The 23490-nt window shown below is 52.8% G+C and overlaps 1 protein-coding gene across 6 annotated transcripts in view; it reads left to right on the forward strand.

Annotated features, from left to right (window-relative positions):
* LOC140403323 (adhesion G protein-coupled receptor L1-like) overlaps nucleotides 1–23490 on the forward strand; it is a 1433961-nt gene that overhangs the window by 1389871 nt on the left and 20600 nt on the right. For 4 of the 6 annotated variants that reach the window (XM_072491182.1, XM_072491186.1, XM_072491184.1 and 1 more), the window contains 2 exons: nucleotides 20031–20057; nucleotides 23104–23272. In XM_072491182.1, coding sequence (XP_072347283.1) covers nucleotides 20031–20057; nucleotides 23104–23272 — 196 coding nt within the window. The remainder of the gene's footprint in view (nucleotides 1–20030; nucleotides 20058–23103; nucleotides 23273–23490) is intronic. The other 2 variants (XM_072491185.1, XM_072491187.1) reach the window with 1 other exon arrangement.

Genomic DNA, 23490 nt, shown 5'->3' on the forward strand with positions numbered 1-23490 from the left:
GGACTGTCACAGGCGGACGAGAGGAGGATTTTAACCGCTGAGCATGGTTCAAGCTAGGCTATGACTTTAGGACAGGGGAGGAGGGAGTCAGAGCTACAAAACTGGCGAAAGACCAGTTCGAGACTGATGACTAGTTGGAAGGAGTTCTGGGTTGCCAACCCCCCAGGGTTGCCCTGGAGTCTCCGGGAAAGGAAAATTCGCCCCCGGGGCACCGCGACAAGCAACAGGCGGCAGGAAGAACTATCACGGGACAATTACAAATGATCCTTTTTTTTTTTTCCTTGCAATTTATTTGCACGCCTTCATAGTTTCTGAGCTGTAAAATTATTGGAAGGGGGAGCTGGTTACGTAGCCGGCGCCAGAGATCATCCAAACAGGCAACCAAACCTAATGTTTCCCCGTTGACCACAAGGCAGTGGGCTCCACGCTGAAGGAGGAGTCAGGTGACCGATGGTGTGGGAGGAAGGAGGTCATGTGATTAAACCTCCAGGAACACACCCACCAAGAATCGTCAAGCCCACCGTGAGGTGGGATGAAATTTCGATATCGTGCTGGAGGGACGCAGGTCACGCCAGACGGATGATGTAATGAAATGAAAATGAAAATCGCTTATTGTCACAAGCAGGCTTCAGATGAAGCGCCTGTGAAAAGCCCCTCGTCGCCACATTCCGGGGCCTTTCAGGTGAACCAACCGGCTCCCCCACCACCCCCACCCCCACCCCCACCCCCACCACCACCATGCCTGTATCGTACTTTGATTCGTCTTGGGGTCTGACGGGAAAGGAGGCTTACGAGGGTGTTGCCGGGGATTGAGAATTCTGGCGACGAGGGTAGATTGGACAGGCGGGTGTGCGTTTCCTTCATGGCCGAGGAGGGCCGAGGGGAGATTTAATTGAGGTGAAGGGGACGAGAGAGCGGCTGTAAGGAAGGGCCCTTCACAGAGAGGGTGAATAACATGATGTGCCATCAATCTTTCTCTATTTCTACATGTCCCCTCCCCCCCACCTCGCTCCCGCAGCAACACAGACGACAGGATGTCGGGGAGCCTGAGTGAGGAGGGGGGGCGGGGGGGGGGGGGGGCGGTCCGGGAGGTGCTTTCAAAAAAGCCGCCGTATCCCTCTAGCTGCCTGATGTGCCATCAACAGTGGGTTACCACACTGTTCCACTCATGAGGTACAGGGAAACGCCGAGCATCCAGCCCCTGCCAGGGTTTGGGAGCGCAATGTTGTGGGATGTCTGGGGTGGGGGGGGGGGGGGGGGGGGGCGGTGGAGAGACAGACAAGGAACAGGCAACAAAGTGGGTTCTGCCTCGAGTCTTGCAAGACAATTAAGCCATGCTTTGATGGGTCATTTAACATTGCTGTTCAAATCAATAGCTTACGGGCAAGGATTTCATTCATTTGCTGAATGAAAACATCAATGGTTTGATCGATTTATTCAACAATTTATTCAACAATCCAACATTGCCCCGTGCTAATTCCCAGCTCATTGCGCCTGACCCCTGACCCTGCACATCGACCTTCACCCTGCCCCCTGACTCTTGCCTCCGCTCTTCCCACGCACACAACTTGCCCCCTACCCCTTAAATAAGGGAGATCCTGGACAATAGAAGGCCAAGGATCAAGACCGCTCAGGTTCACCTTTAACCTCTCTGGCCATCACAAGTGGTCCCCACACTCTCTCTCTCCCTGGCCCACACACTGTCTCTCCAGGGCCCCTCTCTCCCTGGCCCCCACACTCTCTCTCTCCCTGGCCCACACTCTCTCTCTCCCTGGCCCCCACACTCTCTCTCTCCCTGGCCCCCACACTCTCTCTCTCCCTGGCCCCCACACTCTCTCCCTCCCTGGCCCCACACTCTCTCTCTCCCTGGCCCCCCACACTCTCTCTCTCCCTGGCCCCCACACACTCTCTCTCCCTGGCCCCCACACTCTCTCTCTCCCTTGCCCCCACACTCTCTCTCTCCCTGGCCCCCACACTCTCTCTCCCTGGCCCCCACACTCTCTCTCCCAGGGCCCTCTCTCCCTGGGCCTCATACTCTCTCTCCCTGGCACCCACACTCTCTCTCTCCCTGGCCCCCACACTCGCTCTCTCCCTGGCCCCCACGCTCTCTCTCCCTGGCCCCCACACTCTCTCTCTCCCCCTGGCCCCACACTCTCTTCCTGGCCCCCACACTCTCTCTCTCCCTGGCCCCCACACCCTCTCTCTCCCTGGCCCCCACGCTCTCTCTCCCTGGGCCTCATACTCTCTCTCCCTGGCCCCCACACTCTCTCTCTCCCCCTGGCCCCCACACTCTCTTCCTGGCCCCCACACTCTCTCTCTCCCTGGCCCCCACACCCTCTCTCTCCCTGGCCCCCACGCTCTCTCTCCCTGGGCCTCATACTCTCTCTCCCTGGCCCCCACACTCTCTCTCTCCCTGGGCCCACGCACTCCCTCTCCCTGGGCCCCACACTCCCTCTCCCTGGCCCCACACTCTCTCTCTCCTGGCCCCACGCACTCTCCCTCCCTGGCCCCCACACACTCTCCCTCCCTGGGCCCCACGCACTCTCTCTCCCTGGGCCCCACGCACTCTCTCTCCCTGGGCCCCACGCACTCTCTCTCCCTGGGCCCCACGCACTCTCTCTCCCTGGGCCCCACGCACTCTCTCTCCTGGGCCCCACGCACTCTCTCTCCTGGGCCCCACGCACTCTCTCTCCCTGGGCCCCACGCACTCTCTCTCCCTGGGCCCCACGCACTCTCTCTCCCTGGGCCCCACGCACTCTCTCTCCCTGGGCCCCACGCACTCTCTCTCCCTGGGCCCCACGCACTCTCTCTCCCTGGCCCCACGCACTCTCTCTCCCTGGGCCCCACGCACTCTCTCTCCCTGGGCCCCACGCACTCTCTCTCCCTGGGCCCCACGCACTCTCTCTCCCTGGGCCCCACGCACTCTCTCTCCCTGGGCCCCACGCACTCTCTCTCCCTGGGCCCCACGCACTCTCTCTCCCTGGGCCCCACGCACTCTCTCTCCCTGGGCCCCACGCACTCTCTCTCCCTGGGCCCCACGCACTCTCTCTCCCTGGGCCCCACGCACTCTCTCTCCCTGGGCCCCACGCACTCTCTCTCCCTGGGCCCCACGCACTCTCTCTCCCTGGGCCCCACGCACTCTCTCTCCCTGGGCCCCACGCACTCTCTCTCCCTGGGCCCCACGCACTCTCTCTCCCTGGGCCCCACGCACTCTCTCTCCCTGGGCCCCACGCACTCTCTCTCCCTGGGCCCCACGCACTCTCTCTCCCTGGGCCCCACGCACTCTCTCTCCCTGGGCCCCACGCACTCTCTCTCCCTGGGCCCCACGCACTCTCTCTCCCTGGGCCCCACGCACTCTCTCTCCCTGGGCCCCACGCACTCTCTCTCCCTGGGCCCCACGCACTCTCTCTCCCTGGGCCCCACGCACTCTCTCTCCCTGGGCCCCACGCACTCTCTCTCCCTGGGCCCCACGCACTCTCTCTCCCTGGGCCCCACGCACTCTCTCTCCCTGGGCCCCACGCACTCTCTCTCCCTGGGCCCCACGCACTCTCTCTCCCTGGGCCCCACGCACTCTCTCTCCCTGGGCCCCACGCACTCTCTCTCCCTGGGCCCCACGCACTCTCTCTCCCTGGGCCCCACGCACTCTCTCTCCCTGGGCCCCACGCACTCTCTCTCCCTGGGCCCCACGCACTCTCTCTCCCTGGGCCCCACGCACTCTCTCTCCCTGGGCCCCACGCACTCTCTCTCCCTGGGCCCCACGCACTCTCTCTCCCTGGGCCCCACGCACTCTCTCTCCCTGGGCCCCACGCACTCTCTCTCCCTGGGCCCCACGCACTCTCTCTCCCTGGGCCCCACGCACTCTCTCTCCCTGGGCCCCACGCACTCTCTCTCCCTGGGCCCCACGCACTCCCTCTCCCTGGGCCCCACGCACTCCCTCTCCCTGGGCCCCACGCACTCCCTCTCCCTGGGCCCCACACTCCCTCTCCCTGGGCCCCACACTCCCTCTCCCTGGGCCCCACACTCCCTCTCCCTGGGCCCCACACTCCCTCTCCCTGGGCCCCACACTCCCTCTCCCTGGGCCCCACACTCCCTCTCCCTGGGCCCCACACTCCCTCTCCCTGGGCCCCACGCACTCTCTCTCCCTGGGCCCCACGCACTCTCTCTCCCTGGGCCCCCACATTCTCTCTCCCTGGGCCCCCACATTCTCTCTCCCTGGGCCCCCACATTCTCTCTACCTGGGCCCCCACATTCCCTCTCCCTGGGCCCCACGCTCCCTCTCCCTGGGCCCCACACTCCCTCTCCCTGGGCCCCACACTCCCTCTCCCTGGGCCCCACACTCCCTCTCCCTGGGCCCCACACTCCCTCACCCTGGGCCCCACACTCCCTCTCCCTGGGCCCCACGCTCTCCCTCTCCCTGGGCCCCACACATTCTCTCTCCCTGGGCCCCCACATTCTCTCTCCCTGGGCCCCCACATTCTCTCTCCCTGGGCCCCCACATTCTCTCTCCCTGGGCCCCCACATTCTCTCTCCCTGGGCCCCCACATTCTCTCTCCCTGGGCCCCCACATTCCCTCTCCCTGGGCCCCACGCTCCCTCTCCCTGGGCCCCACGCTCTCTCTCTTTGGCCTCCATCCTCTCCCTAACTGCAGACCTATGTGTTGTCCATTTCTTTCAGTACTGCCTAAAACTGGTCCCATGGTTTGAGTTTAAATGGAATTTTCTGATTGAAGTCTGGAGTAATGAGATGGGAGGATGTTGATAAACAAATACCTGTCTAAGCTGCTGCATGCTGCATGTTCAGAGTGAGTTAACCTTTTCGTGCTTCTTTGTCTCTCTCTCTCTCTCTCTTTCCCCCTTTCCCCTTCCTGTTAATTTTCATGCTTGCTAGTTACCCCATATGTGATGGCTACTATAGTATGGATTTGCCAGGGTAAGAATACCAAGCAGTGCTTTCAGTTCCAAGCTTGTCCACCTCAAACTCCATCTGCCGGAGCATCCGTTACTGCACCAACCTGGATCCAGGTCGATGGTCACCATTAACGATCAGAATATTCCTTCATGGGCGACCTGTTAACACCTACTCTCTCCATAACGTCTTCAAACCTAGTCATGGACTGGATTCCCTGAAAAGATTGGCTAACGGGAGCCAGTGACACTGAACAGGTGACCCATTAATGCCCGATCACATGACCCAGTGACACCTTGACACATGACCCAGTGACACTGAACAGGTGACCCATTGATGCCCGATCACATGATCCAGTGACACCTTGACAGGTGACCCATTGATGCCCAATCACATGACCCAGTGACACCTTGACACATGACCCAGTGACACCTTGACACATGACCCAGTGACACCTTGACACATGACCCAGTGACACATGACCCAGTGACACCAAAATGGTGACCCATTGATGCCCCATCACATGGCCCAGTGACACTGAAATGGTGACCCATTAATGCCCCAGTGACACCTTGACACATGACCCATGACACCAAAGAGGTGACCCATTCATGCCCCATCACATGACCCAGTGACACATGACCCATGACACCAAACAGGTGACCCATTGATGCCTCACCACATGGCTCAGTGACACCTTGACACATGACTCAGTGACACCGAACAGGTGACCCATTCATACCTATCACATGACCCAGCGACACCTGGACACGGGCCAGTGGCATCAAATGTTTAGCCAATGATGCCTGGACATCTGATGCAGTGACACCTGGACACATGACCCAGTGGCATCAAACATGTGACCCAATGATGCCTTACATGTGGCCCAGTGACATCGAACATATCAAATGACACCAAAGATGTGGCCCGGTGCTCGAACCTGTGACCAGGTGGCGCATTACACAAGGCCCAATAACACGGAACATGCTGGCAGCACGGTGGTGCAGTGGGTTAGCACTGTTGCCTCACGGCGCCGAGGTCCCAGGTTCGATCCCGGCTCTGGGTCACTGCCCGAGTGGAGTTTGCACATTCTCCCCGTGTTTGCGTGGATTTCGCCCCCACAGCCCAAAAGATGTGCGGGGCAGGTGGATTGGCCACGTTAAATTGCCCCTTAATTGGAAGAAATGAATTGGGCACACTAAATTTTTTAAATGAGGAAAAAAAAAACACGGAACAAGTGACCCAGTGGTTTCAAACAAGGCACCCAGACACGAAACCCAGCGACATCCAGGCCTAACCCAGAACCCTGCATGCCCAGAATCTGGATCCAGAAATGTGTGTGAATCTATTTCTGACCTATCCTTCGGGGGATTGTTTCCAGAAAACGGATCCTCCTGTTAGTGACGCGATGCTGCCTGAGCTTTGTGTTGTCAGGGATTCCATTGCAAGCTACATGCGCAGGTGCTGGCTGGCTGAGGAGAAGTTAATGATTCCTGGGCACCAGGTCATTAACTAACCACATGCTTCATGACCCTTGCTTTCGACAGTAAGTCATTACTAAGGGGCCCTGACTCTGCCCAGCCACTCGCAGGAACCTTCTCCGCAGATCGGCATACCACACCAAAACCTGGCCTGTTGATTAAGTTGGGTGGGACAAGAATTTCTAAACAAGGAATTCCTTCACAAGGGTATCGTGCAAGGAGTGACACACAACACGGGTGGACCAACGCAGCGTAGTGATTCGTTCAGGCAGCCCAGAGTGTAGAAAGTCACGCAAGGACACTTTAGAGTGTTCGGATGTATCAAGGTTTAGCCCTCTGCTATCTGAGCTCACCACACCGTCTCCAACCCAGCCTTGGGTAAGCCCAGGGGCCGAATTTTACAGGCCTCCCTCTGAAGCAAGCTTCCTGCCCGCCAAAGTCAATGGGCTTTTGTCCGCCATCGTTTCTGAAGTCCAGCTTCAAGTGTAACCTGGTTCGCAGCTTCATGTCCCCTCCACCTCCAAACCGGTTTACTCACTCCCCTCCCCCACAAACATTGGCCCATTGACAAGGACTGACCGACCGCGCCCCCCCCAACCGCCTCTCTATCCTTTTATCTTTACATTCACAAGTTCATAAGATATAGGAGCAGAATTAGGCCATTCGGCCCATCGAACCGATTTCCCCATTCTCTCCTGGCTGGTCTGTTCCTCATCTGCTACCTACAATGTTACAGACCAAGAGCTGGATTGCAAAACCAGCCAGAGCATCTCCTCCCTAGAACACATGAGCTCGGAACGGGAGCAATTTAGCCTAAACACCCCCATTGTGAACATGTCTGATCCCATCCCGGCCTCGACTCCGCTGTCCTGCCTGTTCTCCGTAAGCCTGCAACCCGTTGCCGATTTTAAAACCTGTCTAACTCCTCCTTAAATTTACAGTAAGAAGTCTTACAACACCAGGTTAAAGTCCCAACAGGTGTGTTTCGCTATCACGAGCTTTCGGAGCGCTGTAAATTTACAGATTCACATCCCTTTGGGAGAAGTACTTATTCTAAGACCGCAACCTCTCGTTTTAGAATGCTCCAGCAGAGGAAGTGTTCGCTCCACGTCAACTTATCCATTCCTTTTACCTCAATTTGATCGCCCCTCATTCTTCTGAACTCGAGAGAGTTTAGGCCTAAACTGTTCAATCTTTGCACCTCCCATTTTCCTGTAATATTCACCAATCCTTAATGTTACCAACCCTCTACAAGTGGCCTGGAGCCTCCAGGCATTGAAGACCAGGCTCCAGGACACCGCTGTGTGTGACCCCGGAGAAAAAGGTCATCGGGGCATTTAAAAAGACTTTTATTTTCATTTTTCTTTCAACTTTTCTCGTCACCAGATGTAAAAGTATTGAAAATGGTGTTGTGGGGGGGTGGGGGGGGGCGGGGGGGGGGGGGGGTTTGGCGCTGACTGCCCAGCATTATACAATTGGGTAATGAATCTTTCTTGCTTCGCAATTGGATCAGGAAGGCCCTGCGTCACAAAGATGGCTGACTCATGGCTGGACGGTGAGGCAAGTCATGGGATGAAAGGGTCAAGGGGCCGAATGGCCTGCTGCTGCCCCTAATTTGATGCTCGAAACCTCCAGGAATACAATTAATCACAGTTGGCAACCCAACCAACCATCCCAGCCTTCAAAACCTAGGCTTGCCCAAAACCCTGCTGCCTGTATCAAAGAACAAAGAAAAGTACAGCACAGGAACAGGCCCTTCGGCCCTCCAAGCCTGTGCCGACCATGCTGCCCGTCTAAACTAAAATCTTCTACTCTTCCTGGGTCCGTATCCCTGTATTCCCATCCTATTCATGTATTTGTCAAGATGCCCCTTAAATGTCCCTATCGTCCCTGCTTCCACCACCTCCTCCGGCAGCGAGTTCCAGGCACCCACTACCCTCTGCGTAAAAAATTAACCCTCGTCCCCTGACCACCGCGTCTTGCACGCTGTTACCTCACTCTCCTGTGCTGGTCCCCAATACCTGAAAAATACTTACAATTAAAACACCTTTAAAATTCCCGTCCTTGTGTTTAAAGTCTCTCCTTCAGCCTTGTCCTTGTCTCTGTAACCCCCGACAACCCTCAAGAGAGCTTGCCAATCCTTGGAGCTTGCTGTCTTGTGGATCCTCCTTTCCCTCCACTTGACGATTAGGGTGTGTGCCCTCAGCTGACTAGGCCCAGATTTCTCTCCCTACCCTCTCTGCTTCTCCACCCCCCTCTCTCTCTGCACGTTGACATTGTGCTCCACTAGCCTGCATTGGCAGCTCGGGACGTTGGACGACGCCCCAGGAACAGTCGAGCAAACAGATTAGAAACCCAAACACGGTTGACGATGTGGAGAAGTGTCATGCAGATAATTAAAGTTGGTTCTTTTGGCACCAAAATCCTGGCCCACCGCCTCAGAATGGATCTGACGGTGCCACAAACCCTGGGCTATTGCCTTCAGCGAAGCGGCCGGTTTCATAGAATTTACAGGGCAGAAGGAGGCCATTCGGCCCATTGAGGCTGCACCAGCCCTTGGAAAGAGCACCCTACTTAAGCCCACACCTCCACCCTGTCCCAGTAACCCCAGCTAAACCTTTATTTTTTGGGGCACTAAGGGCAATTTAGCGTGGCCAATCCACCTAACCCGCACACCTCTGGGCTGTAGGAGGAAACCGGAGCACCCGGAGGAAACCCACGCAGACACGGGGGGGAGAACGTGCAGACTCCGCACAGACAGCGACCCAAGCCGGGAATCGAGCCTGGGACCCTGGAGCTGCGAAGCAACTGTGCTAACCGCTGTGCTACCCCGCTAATTCGGGATTGCCCTTGTGAACCTCACACCGGGACCAGCGACCCTGGCAATAACCCTGGTGTGAAAGCAGCTTCGGCTAAGAGCATCGTAGGTACAGGAGGGCAGGGCATTCAGACCCTGTTCCGTCATTCAATCTGATCATGGCTGACTTGTACCCCAACGCCATTGGCCTTGGATCCTTATCCAACGCCCTAAATAATTCTGGGATTTGATGTGGTTTCCCCTTCGTGTGTGGGCTGAGCTGGAGGTAAAAGGCACAAAGTGGTCTATCAGGAACGGATGATGTAAAGTGACAAACATGAAGCATTTGGAGCTTATGCTGAACTCGCGAATCTAATGGATGTGTTGCACACGAGCCTCAATTGTCACCACAAACCATGCTAGGCTGGCTTTTTCTTCATGCTTGCTAAGTATCTGGGGCTGTCTTGATTCCTTAAGGCTTTTTAGCAGAGACTGTGATGAAATTGATAGAATTATACAGAACTCAACGGGACAGGAAACCGATTATTCAACCCAACCAGAGTTTGATCTCTACCCTCGTATCTCTCACCTAATCAGCATTCTATTCCTTTCTCCCTTGGGTGTTTGATCTAGGTTCCCTTGACATGAAAGTGTGCGGTCTTCCTTAACCCCCCCCCCCCCCCACTCCGTACTTGCTGACGTCACGTCAAGAACACAGCGTTCAGCGGTTTGAGATTGGGCTTGAGATGGTTGGAAGACCTCCCCAGCAGAGCTGAGGCACTGGCCAAGTTTCCCCCACATGCCCCTCTGGCAGTCAGGGGAAGATAAAGTCTTGGCCACCCATGGGGGAGGGGGAGGGGGTGGGGGGAACCTCCCGCGTTGGTAGCAAGGTTAAGCCAATCTATTATCCCCCCCCCCCCCCCCCCCCGCCCCGGTGGTCCCAATTTCCTGGAGCTGGTTGCCAACATCCCAGGAATGTTTGTCCCCAGCACGGTCACATGACTGGCAGACTGGTTCGCCTGTGCCCTTTGACCTTAACCAGGATGATTGTCCATTATCCAGCCACGCTTGGTTACGGACACAAAATGGCCGATCGCGACTACGCAACGACCAGCAGCCAATCCATGGTCCACATGGTGGGTGGCTATTGGGAAACTGTGTCCGAAGTAGAGTGAGACTGAGAGTTGGGAGCTGGTGTGTGTGAGTGAGCGAATTGGTGTCTGTTTTTTTTTTTCCCTTTATTCGTTTCTGAGATATGGGCGCCGCTTCATTGCCCACCCCTGAGGGCACTTAAGAGTAGGCCAGACCGGGTAAGGATGGCTGATTTCCTTTCCGAAAGAACATTAGTGAACCAGATGGGGATTTTCTTTAATGACAATCGACATGGTCATCGTTAGACTTTTAATTCCGTATTTTCTTTCTTGAATTCGAATTCCACCATCTGCCGTGGCGGGATTTGAACCTAGGTCCCCAGAGCATTACCCTGGGTCTCTGGATTATTATTCTAGCGACAATACCACTACGCCACTATGTGTGATGTGTTTGTGTTGAGTGTGTGTGTGCCGGTGAGTGAGTATTGTGTGAGTGAGCGCGTGAGTCTCCGCCATGGTGACTATAAAATTATCATTGATTGTTCCAAAAGCCCACCCGGTTCACTCATGTCCTTTATAGAAGGAAATCTGCCCTTCTTACCTGATCTGGCCTACATTCTGTTTTATTAATTTGCGGGATGTGGGCGTCACTGGTTAGGCCCAGCATTTATTGTCCATTCCTCGTCGCCCTTGAGAAGGTGGTGGGTGAGCCGCCACCTTGAGCCGCTGCAGTCCATGTGGTGTAGGTACACCCACTGTGCTGTTAGGGAGGGAGCTCCAGGATTCTGCCCCAGCGACAGTGAAGGAACGGCCGATATATTTGCAAGTCGGGATGGTGAGTGACTTGGAGGGGAGCCTCCAGGTGGTGGGGTTCCCAGGTCTCTGTTGCTCTTGTCCTTCTACATGGTAGCGGTCTTGGGTTTGGAAGGTGCTGCCTAAGGAACCTAAGTGACTCCAGACCCACAGCGATTTGGTTGACTCTTAACTGCCCCTCTGAAATGGCCCAGCAAGCCGCTCGGTTCAAGGGCAATTAGGGATGGGTAACATATGCTGATACAGCCAGCAACGCCCACATCCCATCAAAAATAATTTTTAAAAACTACCAGGATATCGCACCCCCTCCAACTAAGCCACACTCTGACATCCAGAGTCCCATTAAACAACCATATCCATTGGAGGCAATTCCTGAATAGTGGAGGTGAGCATTCTGTTCGAAATAATCCACTGATTAGGCGTGTGCATATGTGTGTGCAGGCGTCTGTGTGTGGGTGTGTGTGCAGGCGTCTGTGTGTGGGTGTGTGTGCAGGCGTCTGTGTGTGGGTGTGTGTGCAGGCGTCTGTGTGTGGGTGTGTGTGCAGGCGTCTGTGTGTGGGTGTGTGTGCAGGCGTCTGTGTGTGGGTGTGTGTGCAGGCGTCTGTGTGTGGGTGTGTGTGCAGGCGTCTGTGTGTGGGTGTGTGTGCAGGCGTCTGTGTGTGGGTGTGTGTGCAGGCGTCTGTGTGTGGGTGTGTGTGCAGGCGTCTGTGTGTGGGTGTGTGTGCAGGCGCCTGTGTTTACGTGGGTGTGTGTGCAGGCGTCTGTGTTTACGTGTGTGTGTGTGCAGGCGTCTGTGCGTGTGTGCATGTGTGCAGGCATCTGTGCGTGTGTGCATGTGTGTGCAGGTATCTGTGCGTGTGTGTGCAGGCATTTCTTTGTGTGTGCGCTTGTGTGTGTGTGCAGGCGTCGGTGGGTGTGGGTGTTTCTGTGAGGCCCAGAGAATGTGGTGTATAAAAGAGGTCCTTCTTTCTCCCAGGAAAGTATGACAATTTAGTCAGTTACAGAAAATAAATTGGAAAGGGAAATGTGATATTCTTATTGAAAAAGCCTTAAAGAGAGAGTGCGGTGGTGAAGAAGCCCCAGGTTTGAGCTGCTCACATGCTTGTGGAGTGAGTCGGCACTGATGCCCCATGTGTTGCTGTATTGCAAATTTTAACATTTCACTCCATTGCGTTCACTGCTGTTTATAAATGATATCGCTGTGTTATCTGTGCTGGGTGTGTCTGTGTAACCCAATGGGCCTTTGCCACTTTCGACTGCGGGAACCGGCTGAGAATCTTCCGGAGCCAGAGGAGGCCATTCAGCCCATTGCCTGAAAGAGCTCCCCAGTTAGCCCCCGTCCTCTGCCTGCAGCCCCACATCCATGCATTTTGATTCCTTTTCCAGTATTCATCCAATTCCTGTTTGAAAGTTGTTGTTAAGTCTGCTTCCACCGCCCTTTTAGAACAATGATTTCCAGACCAGCCTAACTCTAACAGCGTTAGAGAAACCTTTCCCCTCACATTCCCATGTGCCTCTTCTGTCAATTATCCATAAATCATTGTCGACTGGTGACCCACCATTCTGCTACTGGATTCCATCAAAGCGCCGGGTCATTTTAAACATCTCTATTAAATCTCCCCTCAACCTTTCCTGTTTCAGGATCAATCCTGGCTTAAGCACGTTACCATGGCTGATGGGGATATAAATTATAAAGTGGGTTGGCAACAGGGCATTAACAGCAGAGGTGTTGAACTCAACATTTTTTTAACTCCTCACCGCCTCCATTTCCATAGGCCGAAGGCAATGTTTGGGCTGCATGGTGGCACAGTGGTCAGCACTACTACCTCACAGCGCCAGGGACACGGGTTCAATTCCGGTCATGGGTCACTGCCTGTGTGGAGTCTGCAGGTCTCCCCGCGTCTGCGTGGGTTTCCTCCGGGTGCTCTGGTTTCCTCCCACAGTCCAAAGATGTGCAGGTTAGGTGGGTCGGCCTTGATAAATTGCCCCTTAGTGTCCAGGTTAGGTGGGATTATGGAGGAGGGCAGGGAGTGGGTCTGGGCAGGTTGCTCTTTCGGAGGGGTCAGTGCAGTCACGATGGGCCGAATGGCCTCTTGCTGCACTGTAGGGATTCTATGGTTCTATATGGTTGGGTCAGGCAGGCTTTAGCTGGAGAACTCGGGGAAAGAGTCACACTGACTCGAAATGTTAACTCGGTTTCTCTCTTCACAGATGCTGCCAGACCTGCCAAGTTTTTCCAGAACCTTCTGTGTTTATTTATGTTTGAACACCGACGAGTCATTAAACCACACGATCGACCATGCACCTTAAACAATGCCACAACATAGCCCTCTTTGCACGGGAACTGTTCTGAAGAATTTGTGTTTCCAGTTGAACATCATTTAGGATATTAACAAAAAAAAGATTGCTAACGACAAGAGGGAAATTTGATCTTTAATTGTTGAACTTTCTTATATTTATATACAAACTTATATATTTTTTAATATACTTCTGTCAGTAAGTAATGTGTTGAATAAAGAAAACTTTTCTAGTTTTTGCAGCCAGTGTTAAAATAAAACACTCCCATGACAGGTGCAGTACGGGACGTGTTACAGAGTAAAGCTCCCTCGACACTGTCCCATCAAACACTCCCAGGACAGGTACAGCACGGGGTTAGATACAGAGTAAAGCTCCCTCGACACTGTCCCATCAAACACGACCAGGACAGGTACAGCACAGGGTTAGATACAGAGTAAAGCTCCCTCTACACTGTCCCCATCAAACACTCCCAGGACAGGTACAGCACGGGGTTAGATACAGAGTAAAGCTCCCTCTACACTGTCCCCATCAAACACTCCCAGGACAGGTACAGCACGGAGTTAGATACAGAGTAAAGCTCCCTCTACACTGTCTCCATCAAACACTCACAGGACAGGTACAGCACGGGGTTAGATACAGAGTAAAGCTCCCTCTACACTATCCCCATCAAACACTCCCATGACAGGAGCAATACGGGGCTTGATACAGAGTAAAGCTCCCTCTACACTGTCCCCATCAAACACTCCCAGGACAGGTGCAGCACGGGGTTAGATACAGAGTAAAGCTCCCTCTACACTGTCTCCATCAAACACTCCCAGGACAGGTACAGCCCAGGGTTAGATACAGAGTAAAGCTCCCTCAACACTGTCCCCATCAAACACTCCCAGGGCAGGTACAGCATGGGGTTAGATACAGAGTGAAGCTCCCTCTACACTGTCCCCATCAAACAGTCCCAGGACAGGTACAGCACGAGTTAGTTACAGAGTAAAGCTCCCTCTACACTGTCCCCATCAAACACTCCCAGGACAGGTACAGCATGGGGTTAGATACAGAGTAAAGCTCTCTCTACACTGTCCCATCAAACACAACAGGACAGATACAGCACGGGGTTAGACACAGAGTAAAGCTCCCTCTACACTGTCCCATCAAACACTACCAGGACAGATACAGCACGGTGTTAGATACAGAGTAAAGCTCCCTCTACACTGTCCCCATCAAACACTCCCAGGACAGGTACAGCACGGGGTTAGATACAGAGTAAAGCTCCCTCTACACTGTCCACATCAAACACTCCCAGGACAGGCACAGCACGGGGTTAGATACAGAGTAAAGCTCTCTCTACACTGTCCCATCAAACACTACCAGGACAGATACAGCACGGGGTTAGATACAGAGTAAAGCTCCCTCTACACTGTCCCCATCAAACACTCACAGGACAGGTACAGCACGGGGTTAGATACAGAGTAAAGCTCCCTCTACACTGTCCCCATCAAACACTCACAGGACAGGTACAGCACGGGGCTTGATACAGAGTAAAGCTCCCTCGACACTGTCCCATCAAACACTCCCAGGACAGGTACAGCACGGGGTTAGATATAGGGTAAAGCTCCATCTGCACTGTCCCCATCAAACACTCACAGGACAGGTAGAGCACAGGGTTAGATACAGAGTAAAGCTCTCTCTACACTGTCCCATCAAACACTCCCAGGACAGGTGCAATACGGGGCTTGATACAGAGTAAAGCTCCCTCGACACTGTCCCATCAAACACGACCAGGACAGGTACCGCACGGGGTTAGATACAGAGTAAAGCTCCCTCGACACTGTCCCCCATCAAACACTCCCAGGACAGGTACAGCACGGGGTTAGACACAGAGTAAAGCTCCCTCTACACTGTCCCCATCAAACACTCCCAGGACAGGTACAGCACAGGGTTAGATACAGAGTAAAGCTCTCTCTACACTGTCCCCATCAAACACTCCCAGGACAGGTACAGCACGGAGTTAGATACAGAGTAAAGCTTCCTCTACACTGTCTCCATCAAACACTCCCAGGGCAGGTACAGCACAGGGTTAGATACAGAGTAAAGCTCCCTCTACACTGTCCCCATCAAACACTCCCAGGGCAGGTACAGCATGGGGTTAGATACAGAGTAAAGCTCCCTCTACACTGTCCCCATCAAACACTCCCAGGACAGGTACAGCACGGGTTAGTTACAGAGTAAAGCTCCCTCTACACTGTCCCCATCAAACACTCCCAGGACAGGTACAGCATGGGGTTAGATACAGAGTAAAGCTCTCTCTACACTGTCCCATCAAACACTACCAGGACAGATACAGCACGGGGTTAGACACAGAGTAAAGCTCCCTCTACACTGTCCCATCAAACACTACCAGGACAGATACAGCACGGGGTTAGATACAGAGTAAAGCTCCCTCTACACTGTCCCCATCAAATACTCCCAGGACAGGTACAGCACGGGGTTAGATACAGAGAAAAGCTCCCTCTACACTGTCCCCATCAATCACTCCCAGGACAGGTACAGCACGGGGTTAGATACGGAATAAAGCTCCCACTACACTGTCCCCATCAAACACTCCCAGGACTGGTACAGCATGGGGTTAGATACAGAGTAAAGCTCCCTCTACACTGTCCCCATCAAACACTCCCAGGACAGGTACAGCACGGGGTTAGATACAGAGTAAAGCTCCCTCTACACTGTCCACATCAAACACTTCCAGGACAGGTACAGCACGGGGTTAGATACAGGGTAAAGCTCCATCTGCACTGTCCCCATCAAACACTCCCAGGACAGGTACAGCACGGGGTTAGATAAAGAGTAAAGCTCCCTCTACACTGTCCCCATCAAACATTCCCAGGACAGGTACAGCATGGGGTTAGATACAGAGTAAAGCTCCCTCGACATTGTCCCATCAAACACTCCCAGGACAGGTACAGCACGGGGTTAGATACAGAGTAAAGCTCCCTCTACACTGTCCCATCAAACACTCCCTGGACAGGTACAGCACGGGGTTAGATACAGAGTAAAGCTCCCTCTACACTGTCCCATCAAACATTCCCAGGACAGGTACCGCACGGGGTTAAATATAGAGTAAAGCTCCCTCCACACTGTCCCCATCAAACACACCCAGGGCAGGTACAGCGCGGTGTTAGGTACAGAGTAAAGCTCCTTCTGCACTGTCCGCATCAAACACTTCCAGGACAGGTACAGCAAGGTCTCAGGTACAGAGTAAAGTTCCCTCTACACTGTCCCCATCAAACATTCCCAGGACAGGTACAGCACGGGGTTAGATACAGAGTAAAGCTCCCTCTACACTGTCCCCATCAAACACTCCCAGGAGAGGTACAGCACGGGGTTAGATACAGAGTAAAGCTCCCTCTACACTGTCCCCATCAAACATTCCCAGGACAGGTACAGCACGGGGTTAGATACAGAGTAAAGCTCCCTCTACACTGTCCCCATCAAACACTCCCAGGAGAGGTAGAGCACAGGGTTTGATACAGAGTAAAGCTCCCTCTACACTGTCCCCATCAAACACTCCCAGGATAGGTACAGCACAGGGTTAGATACAGAGTAAAACTCCCTCTACACTGTCCCCACCAAACACTCCCAGGACAGGTACAGCATGGTGTTAGTTACAGAGTAATGCTCCCTCTACACTGTCCCCATCAAACACTCGCAGGACTGGTACAGCACGGGGTTAAATATAAAGTAAAGCTCCCTCTGGACTGTCCCCATCAAACACACCCAGGACATGTACAGCACGGGTTAGATACAGAGTAAGGCTTCCTCTACACTGCCCCCATCAAACACTCCCAGGACAGGTACAGCACGGGGTTAGATACAGAGTAAAGCTCCCTCTACACTATCCCCATCAAACACTCCCAGGACAGGTACAACACGGGGATAGATACAGAGTAAAGCTCCCTCTGCACTGTCCCCATCAATCACTCCCAGGACAGGTACAGCACGGGGTTAGATACAGAGTAAAGCTCCCTCTACACTGTCCCCATCAAACACTCCCAGGACAGGTACAACACGGGGATAGATACAGAGTAAAGCTCCCTCTGCACTGTCCCCATCAATCACTCCCAGGACAGGTCCAGCACGGGGTTAGATACAGAGTAAAGCTCCCTCTACACTGCCCCCATCAAACACTCCCAGGACAGGTACAGCACGGGGTTAGATACAGAGTAAAGCTCCCTCTGCACTGTCCCCATCAAACACTCCCAGGACAGGTACAACACGGGGATAGATACAGAGTAAAGCTCCCTCTGCACTGTCCCAACAACCGCTAACCCTAATTTCAGAAATCAACCTTCCTCCTGTTTCTTTGTGACATTTCTTATCCACCTATAATTAGGATGTCTTGGATCGGCAATGCTCCGAATCCCGTGCTTTAACCCTCTTAATGTCTCTGGACTGGATGTGAACCCAGAAGTCAAAAATCAGTGCGATGACTCAGTCCTTAATCTCCACCCCCCCCCAAAAAACATGGTCGTGGTGGATTAGATTAGATTTTGTTGAAGTGCAGCCGGCCGTGTTTCCTTGGAAGGTTCTGTGCTGACCTGCTCCCTTGCGTGACAGCAACAATGGCCCAGGAATGTGGCACATCTCACGAACCACACTGAGGGGGTTATGTGCATCCAAGGAGACTGTATAATCCTCCAAGGGACACATTGCCCAATCTATGTCTCCTTTACCTTATTAAATCTTACCTTTATAAATCACTGGTTAACCGCTCACTAGATTATCGTGGCTACTCTATGCACCACACTTAGGAAGGGTGTCGGAGGCCTGTATAGATACAGGGACGTCAGTGTTGTGCAGGGCCTGGAGAATCATAGATTAACATAGAATTTACAGTGCAGAAGGAGGCCATTCGGTCCGTCGAGTCTGCACCGACTCTTGGAAAGAGCACCCTACCCAAGGTCAACACCTCCACCCTATCCCCATAACCCAGTAACCCCACCCAACACTAAGGGCAATTTTGGACACTAAGGGCAATTTATCATGGCCAATCCACCTAACCTGCACATCTTTGGACTGTGGGGGGAAACCGGAGCACCCGGAGGAAACCCACGCACACACGGGGAGGATGTGCAGACTCCGCACAGACAGTGACCCAAGCCGGGAATCGAACCTGGGACCCTGGAGCTGTGAAGCAATTGTTTCACAATTGAAGGTGGAATTGTTTAGTTTAAGAAATTAAGGAGGGAGTGTGATGGAGGTGAAAGTTTTTGACAGAATCATTGAGGATAAATTGCTTCCGCTGGCAGTAATCAGTAGAATTAAGATAATTGGCAAAAGGAGAACAGCGAAGGAAAATAATCACAGCGCGTTGTTAGGAGCTGGAAGGCGCTGTTTGAAAGGGCGATGGAAGCAGATCTGATCGGCGGAATTTTCTCACACTTTGTCAGAGAGTCTGCCCTTCAAAGATGGCGGCCCGATCAGCAGAGGGTTCAAACTCCCCGACTCTCACGGTATCTTCCAGCTGCGACGCCAATCCCGCTGACGGCTGTCCAGGGCGCAAAATCGGCACCAATAGGAACTTTCAAAAGGGAATTGGATACATGCTTGAATTGGATACACGGGGAAAGAGGGTAGTCATGAATCTCACTGGATAACGCTCTCAAAGAGCTGAAACTGGTACAAAGGGCTGAACAGCCTCCCTCTGTGTTTTAGGATTCTATGATTCTGAGCCCATTAAGACCCCGGGTGGGCTGCGTACCTCTTAGTCTTTGTCACCCGGAGACTGTGTAAGCACCAGTCCTGGACGCTGAATCCCATATGCTGCAAATTCACCAGGATGTGTGGAGGAGGGTGAAGTGGGAGCGGTGTGGGGTGACCTGATAGAGGACCTGACGAAAGTGCTTCTCAGGCCATTTCCATTTGAAGGGGATAAGCTGAACTAGCGTCAGGAACCGAAGAAAACCGAACATGGAAGTCAGGAGAAGCATCTTCCCCCAGAGGGAGCTCAGAATGTGACACTTGTTACCGCAAGGAGTATTGCGGTGAATAGCATAGATAACTTTTAAGGGAAGTCTGACAAACACATGACGGAGAAGGGAAAGGATGAAGATGCTGATGGGATGAGATGAAGTAGGTTGGGATTTGCCTTTGAGTGGAGCAACATCTCCAGCGTGGAGCAGTTGGGCCGAATGGCCTGCCTCTGGGCTGTAATTTCTCTTGAATCCAACAGCAGCACCGCCTGCCCTATCAGATATGTGGTCCGCTGTTGTAGTGGGGAGGCAGGAGCACATGGGAGTGTCATCTCACCTGACCCCCACCCACACCCCGCCCGCCCCCATTGCCAGCTGTGAGTCCGAGTTTCAACCCTTTCTCCAGGACTAGACATGCAAGGATTGCAAGCGCCTCTGCAGAATTAGGTACAACGGCACGGGGAACTTCAACTTTCCGAGTCTCCTGCCAACTACGTCACACGGGAACATCTGTCAGAGAGATGGCCAGATGTTTAAGGCTGAAGTTGGCCATTGAGCAGCTCCCTGGTTTTGGGTGCAGACTGCTGGGACTTGGGTTACACAGAGCCATTGTAAAAGTGTTGATGTGATCGCCCGCCACTGGTGCGTATGCTAACGGAACCTCTTTTCTTTGCTTCTGTAGATATGAGGACAACAAACCGTTTCTCAAGTAAGCTCTAGTGTTACAATGTCAACCCTAGTGCAGCCCATCCTCTCCGCTACAATCCCTTCATGTGGTACTAACCATCACACCCTGTTTCCTCGTAGGTGTCAGTCACTGTTGGCCAAGAATCAGAAAGCACAAGAAATACATAAGTTGGAGTATTGTGTCCAATTCTGGGCATCACGCATTAGAAAATATGTCTAGGCCTTTGGCAAGGGTGCAGAGAACATTTACCCTTTTAGACACCAAAGATGAGGGGCTTCAGTAACATGAAGAGGCAGCAATTGGTCTCATTTGAGAAGTGGACATTGAGGGGAGATGAAATAGATGTGGTCAAAATTATAAAGTCTTGATAGGATAGGTTGGGGGTTGGGGAACCTGTTTCCATTCGTAGGAAGGTCAGTAACCAGAGGACACAAGTTAGCAAATTAAATAGGGAGAAGGAATAGGTAAGTTGTTACGATCTGGAACATGCTGCCTGGGAGTAGATTCAATAGTAACTTTCAAGACGGAATTTGATCAATGGGCTCTGGGGGAAGGGCAGGGGTGGTGGGGAGTGGGAGCAATTAGATAGCTCTTTCAAGGGATAGCCACAGGCATGATGGGCTAAATGGCCTCCTGTGAAGTGTGAGACACCAAGTTCTCCCATTCCCACTCCATATACCACTGCCGACAGGATGAACCCGTCACACAAAATGTCAAAATGGGAAATAACCTTTCCACGGGTGCTAACATCAAGGTGGTGGATGAGGGGTGGAGTTGTTTTCCTGACGTCCTTCAGCCCAGTGGAGGCAGGTCCATGTAATGTTCTCATCGGATGGCCTGATTTACTACAAGAACACTTGTAGCTAAAGTTATAAACGATTTATTAACTTTAACTGTGGGTAAACTATATACAAGACAACAGTTGAGAAACAGTAAAATCATGCGAAGCAACCTCTCTCTTCATCTTCCTCCAGCCAGTCTGAGGCCAGCTGACTCTGACATTCACTTATATATTAGTGACGCTCCTCGTGGTCAGTCGGCGCATTACAACACAACCATGATAACACGACAGGCCACACATCCACCGTCAGCCTATCAGCACCTTATCGCGATTGTCAGTGGTTCGAAGCAATGGGTTCAGTCCAGTTGGTGCCGAACTTACAGGGATATCTCTGAGTAGCAGGGATCAGGATGGCTGCCTGTCAATCTGCTCTTCCTTCCCTTTTCCCTATGCCATCTTTCACTTCTGGTGGGCCATGGGAAGATTGTCGGACTCTCTAATGCCTTGGGAATCTAAACAATGATTAGGGATGCAGTTCAGATTCGAAAATCGGATTCTGTTGCATATATAGAAAAAGGTCGACGATATACAGATTCCTCCTCCACACATGGCGCGAAGTAACCCTGTCTATTGCCTTCTGTTCCCGGGACAGTAGGACAGGTGAGGTCAGGTGTGTTATGAGCTTGAGTTGTCCACCCATGTAGGGGTAGGTCTATCAACTTTGGGAAACAGCCTTGTAAAGTTAAGCAAATTTACCCTCATTCTAGTTCGGAATTATCTACGCTGAGTTCAATGGACATTGCAACTCTTGGCGGCACGGTGGCACAGTGGGTTAGCCCTGCTGCCTCACAGCGCCGAGGTCCCAGGTTCGATCCCGTCCCTGGGTCACTGTCCGTGTGGAGTTTCCCCGTATCTGCGCGGGTTAAACCCCCGCAACCCAAAGATGTGCAGGCTAGGTGGATTGGCCACGTTAAATTGCCCCTTAATTGGGAAAAAATGAATTGGGTACTCCAAATTTATATATTTTTTTAAATTGCAACTCTATAATCTAAAATCCAAACTTAAAACAAAATAAAGGCAGAAATATATTTCTGTAGCACATTCCTTGACTTCGGAACATGCCAAAGAAGTACTTGAATTCACTTTTTGAAATGTAGAAAACATGGCAGCCATTTTGTGCACAGCATGATTCCACGCACCGCAACCTGATAATGACCAGATCGTCTGTCTCAGAAACTATCTGGAGCACGATGGATGGTGCGATTACAAAGGACCCGCCCCGGGGTGAGTGTCCGACTCTGCAACGGAGGACGTGACTGTTCTCTCGAGCCCTGGGCAACGTCATTTACTCCCTGCTCCCCACAGAGGTCACTCCCACATCCATTCAGCTATCGGTTCACGTGTGACTGCTCCTCCAGGTTCACAGAATCCGTCTCCCCTCGCCAAGTCTTTCCTTAGCCTCTGGAAGTGTATCGAGGAGTTTATTTTTTTAATTCATTTACGGAAGGAGGGCCTCGTCGGCTAGACCAGCATTTATTGCCCATCCCTAATTGCCCTTTGAGAAGGTGGTGGTGAGCTGATTTCTTGATCCGCTGCAGTCCATGTGTAGGTACACCCACTGTGCTGTTAGGGAGGGAGTTCCAGGATTTTGACCCAGTGACAGTGACGGAACGGCGATATATTTCCAAGTCAGGATGTGAGTGACTTGGAGGGGAACTTCCAGGTGGTGGGGTTTCCAGATATCTGCTGCTCTTGTCCTTCTAGATGGTAGCGGTGGTGGGTTTGGAAGGTGCTGCCTAAGGAGCCTTGGCGAGTTACTGCAGTGCATCTTGTAGAGGGTACAGACGGCTGCCACTGTGCGTCGGTGGTGGAGGGAGTGAATGTTTGTGCAAGGGGTGCCAATCAAGCAGGCACCAATCAAACTGGTTACAGCCAGGGAGGATTAAAATCAGGAATAAGGCCAACTTACTCTTCCACCTAAATATTCAGTTTGAGATCTGCTGCTGTATTGTATCCCCTTCATTCGCCCAAATCAATTTGAGTACCAGTTGTGTTTGCAAAGGCGATTCTGGTGTTAGTCTCCCCAGTCCCTGTGCCTTTTGGGATTAAGCAGCTTCATGAATGATAACATTTTACAGGCGAGTACCTCTGTTTGCTGAAATTATAACCACCTTCTCTTGAAGTCACTTCAAAGTTACGAGACCGCCTTTCCCTCCCCGCTTACGAAGATCCTCTTGTCACTCTGTTTGCAGACACTAACTGAATCTTCTTTGTGATGTCTCTTAGGTCCTGGGCATTGGGCGCCATCGCTCTCCTTTTCCTGCTGGGTCTTACCTGGGCATTTGGCCTGATGTTTATCAACGAAGAATCCATGGTGATGGCCTACCTCTTCACGACATTCAACGCCTTCCAGGGAATGTTCATCTTCATTTTTCACTGCGCTCTCCAGAAGAAAGTAAGGCTCCTCGTAAAGACTTTGAATTTAATCTCCCGGAAGGTTCCCTGGAATTTTGAGGGGTGTGGTGTGATTTGCACGGGAACAGGCAGGGCGTGGAGAGGGAAACCATTTCTGCCGGCTGGGAAATGGGGGACGAGGGGGCACAGTGTAAATTGGAGGCGGACCGTCCAGTGGCGATCATTCGGAAACACTTTGGGCCAAAGCTGCGGAGGAGT

The sequence above is a fragment of the Scyliorhinus torazame genome, chromosome 27 (genome assembly GCF_047496885.1).
Source record: "Scyliorhinus torazame isolate Kashiwa2021f chromosome 27, sScyTor2.1, whole genome shotgun sequence".
In the NCBI taxonomy this organism is placed as follows: Eukaryota; Metazoa; Chordata; class Chondrichthyes; order Carcharhiniformes; family Scyliorhinidae; genus Scyliorhinus; species Scyliorhinus torazame.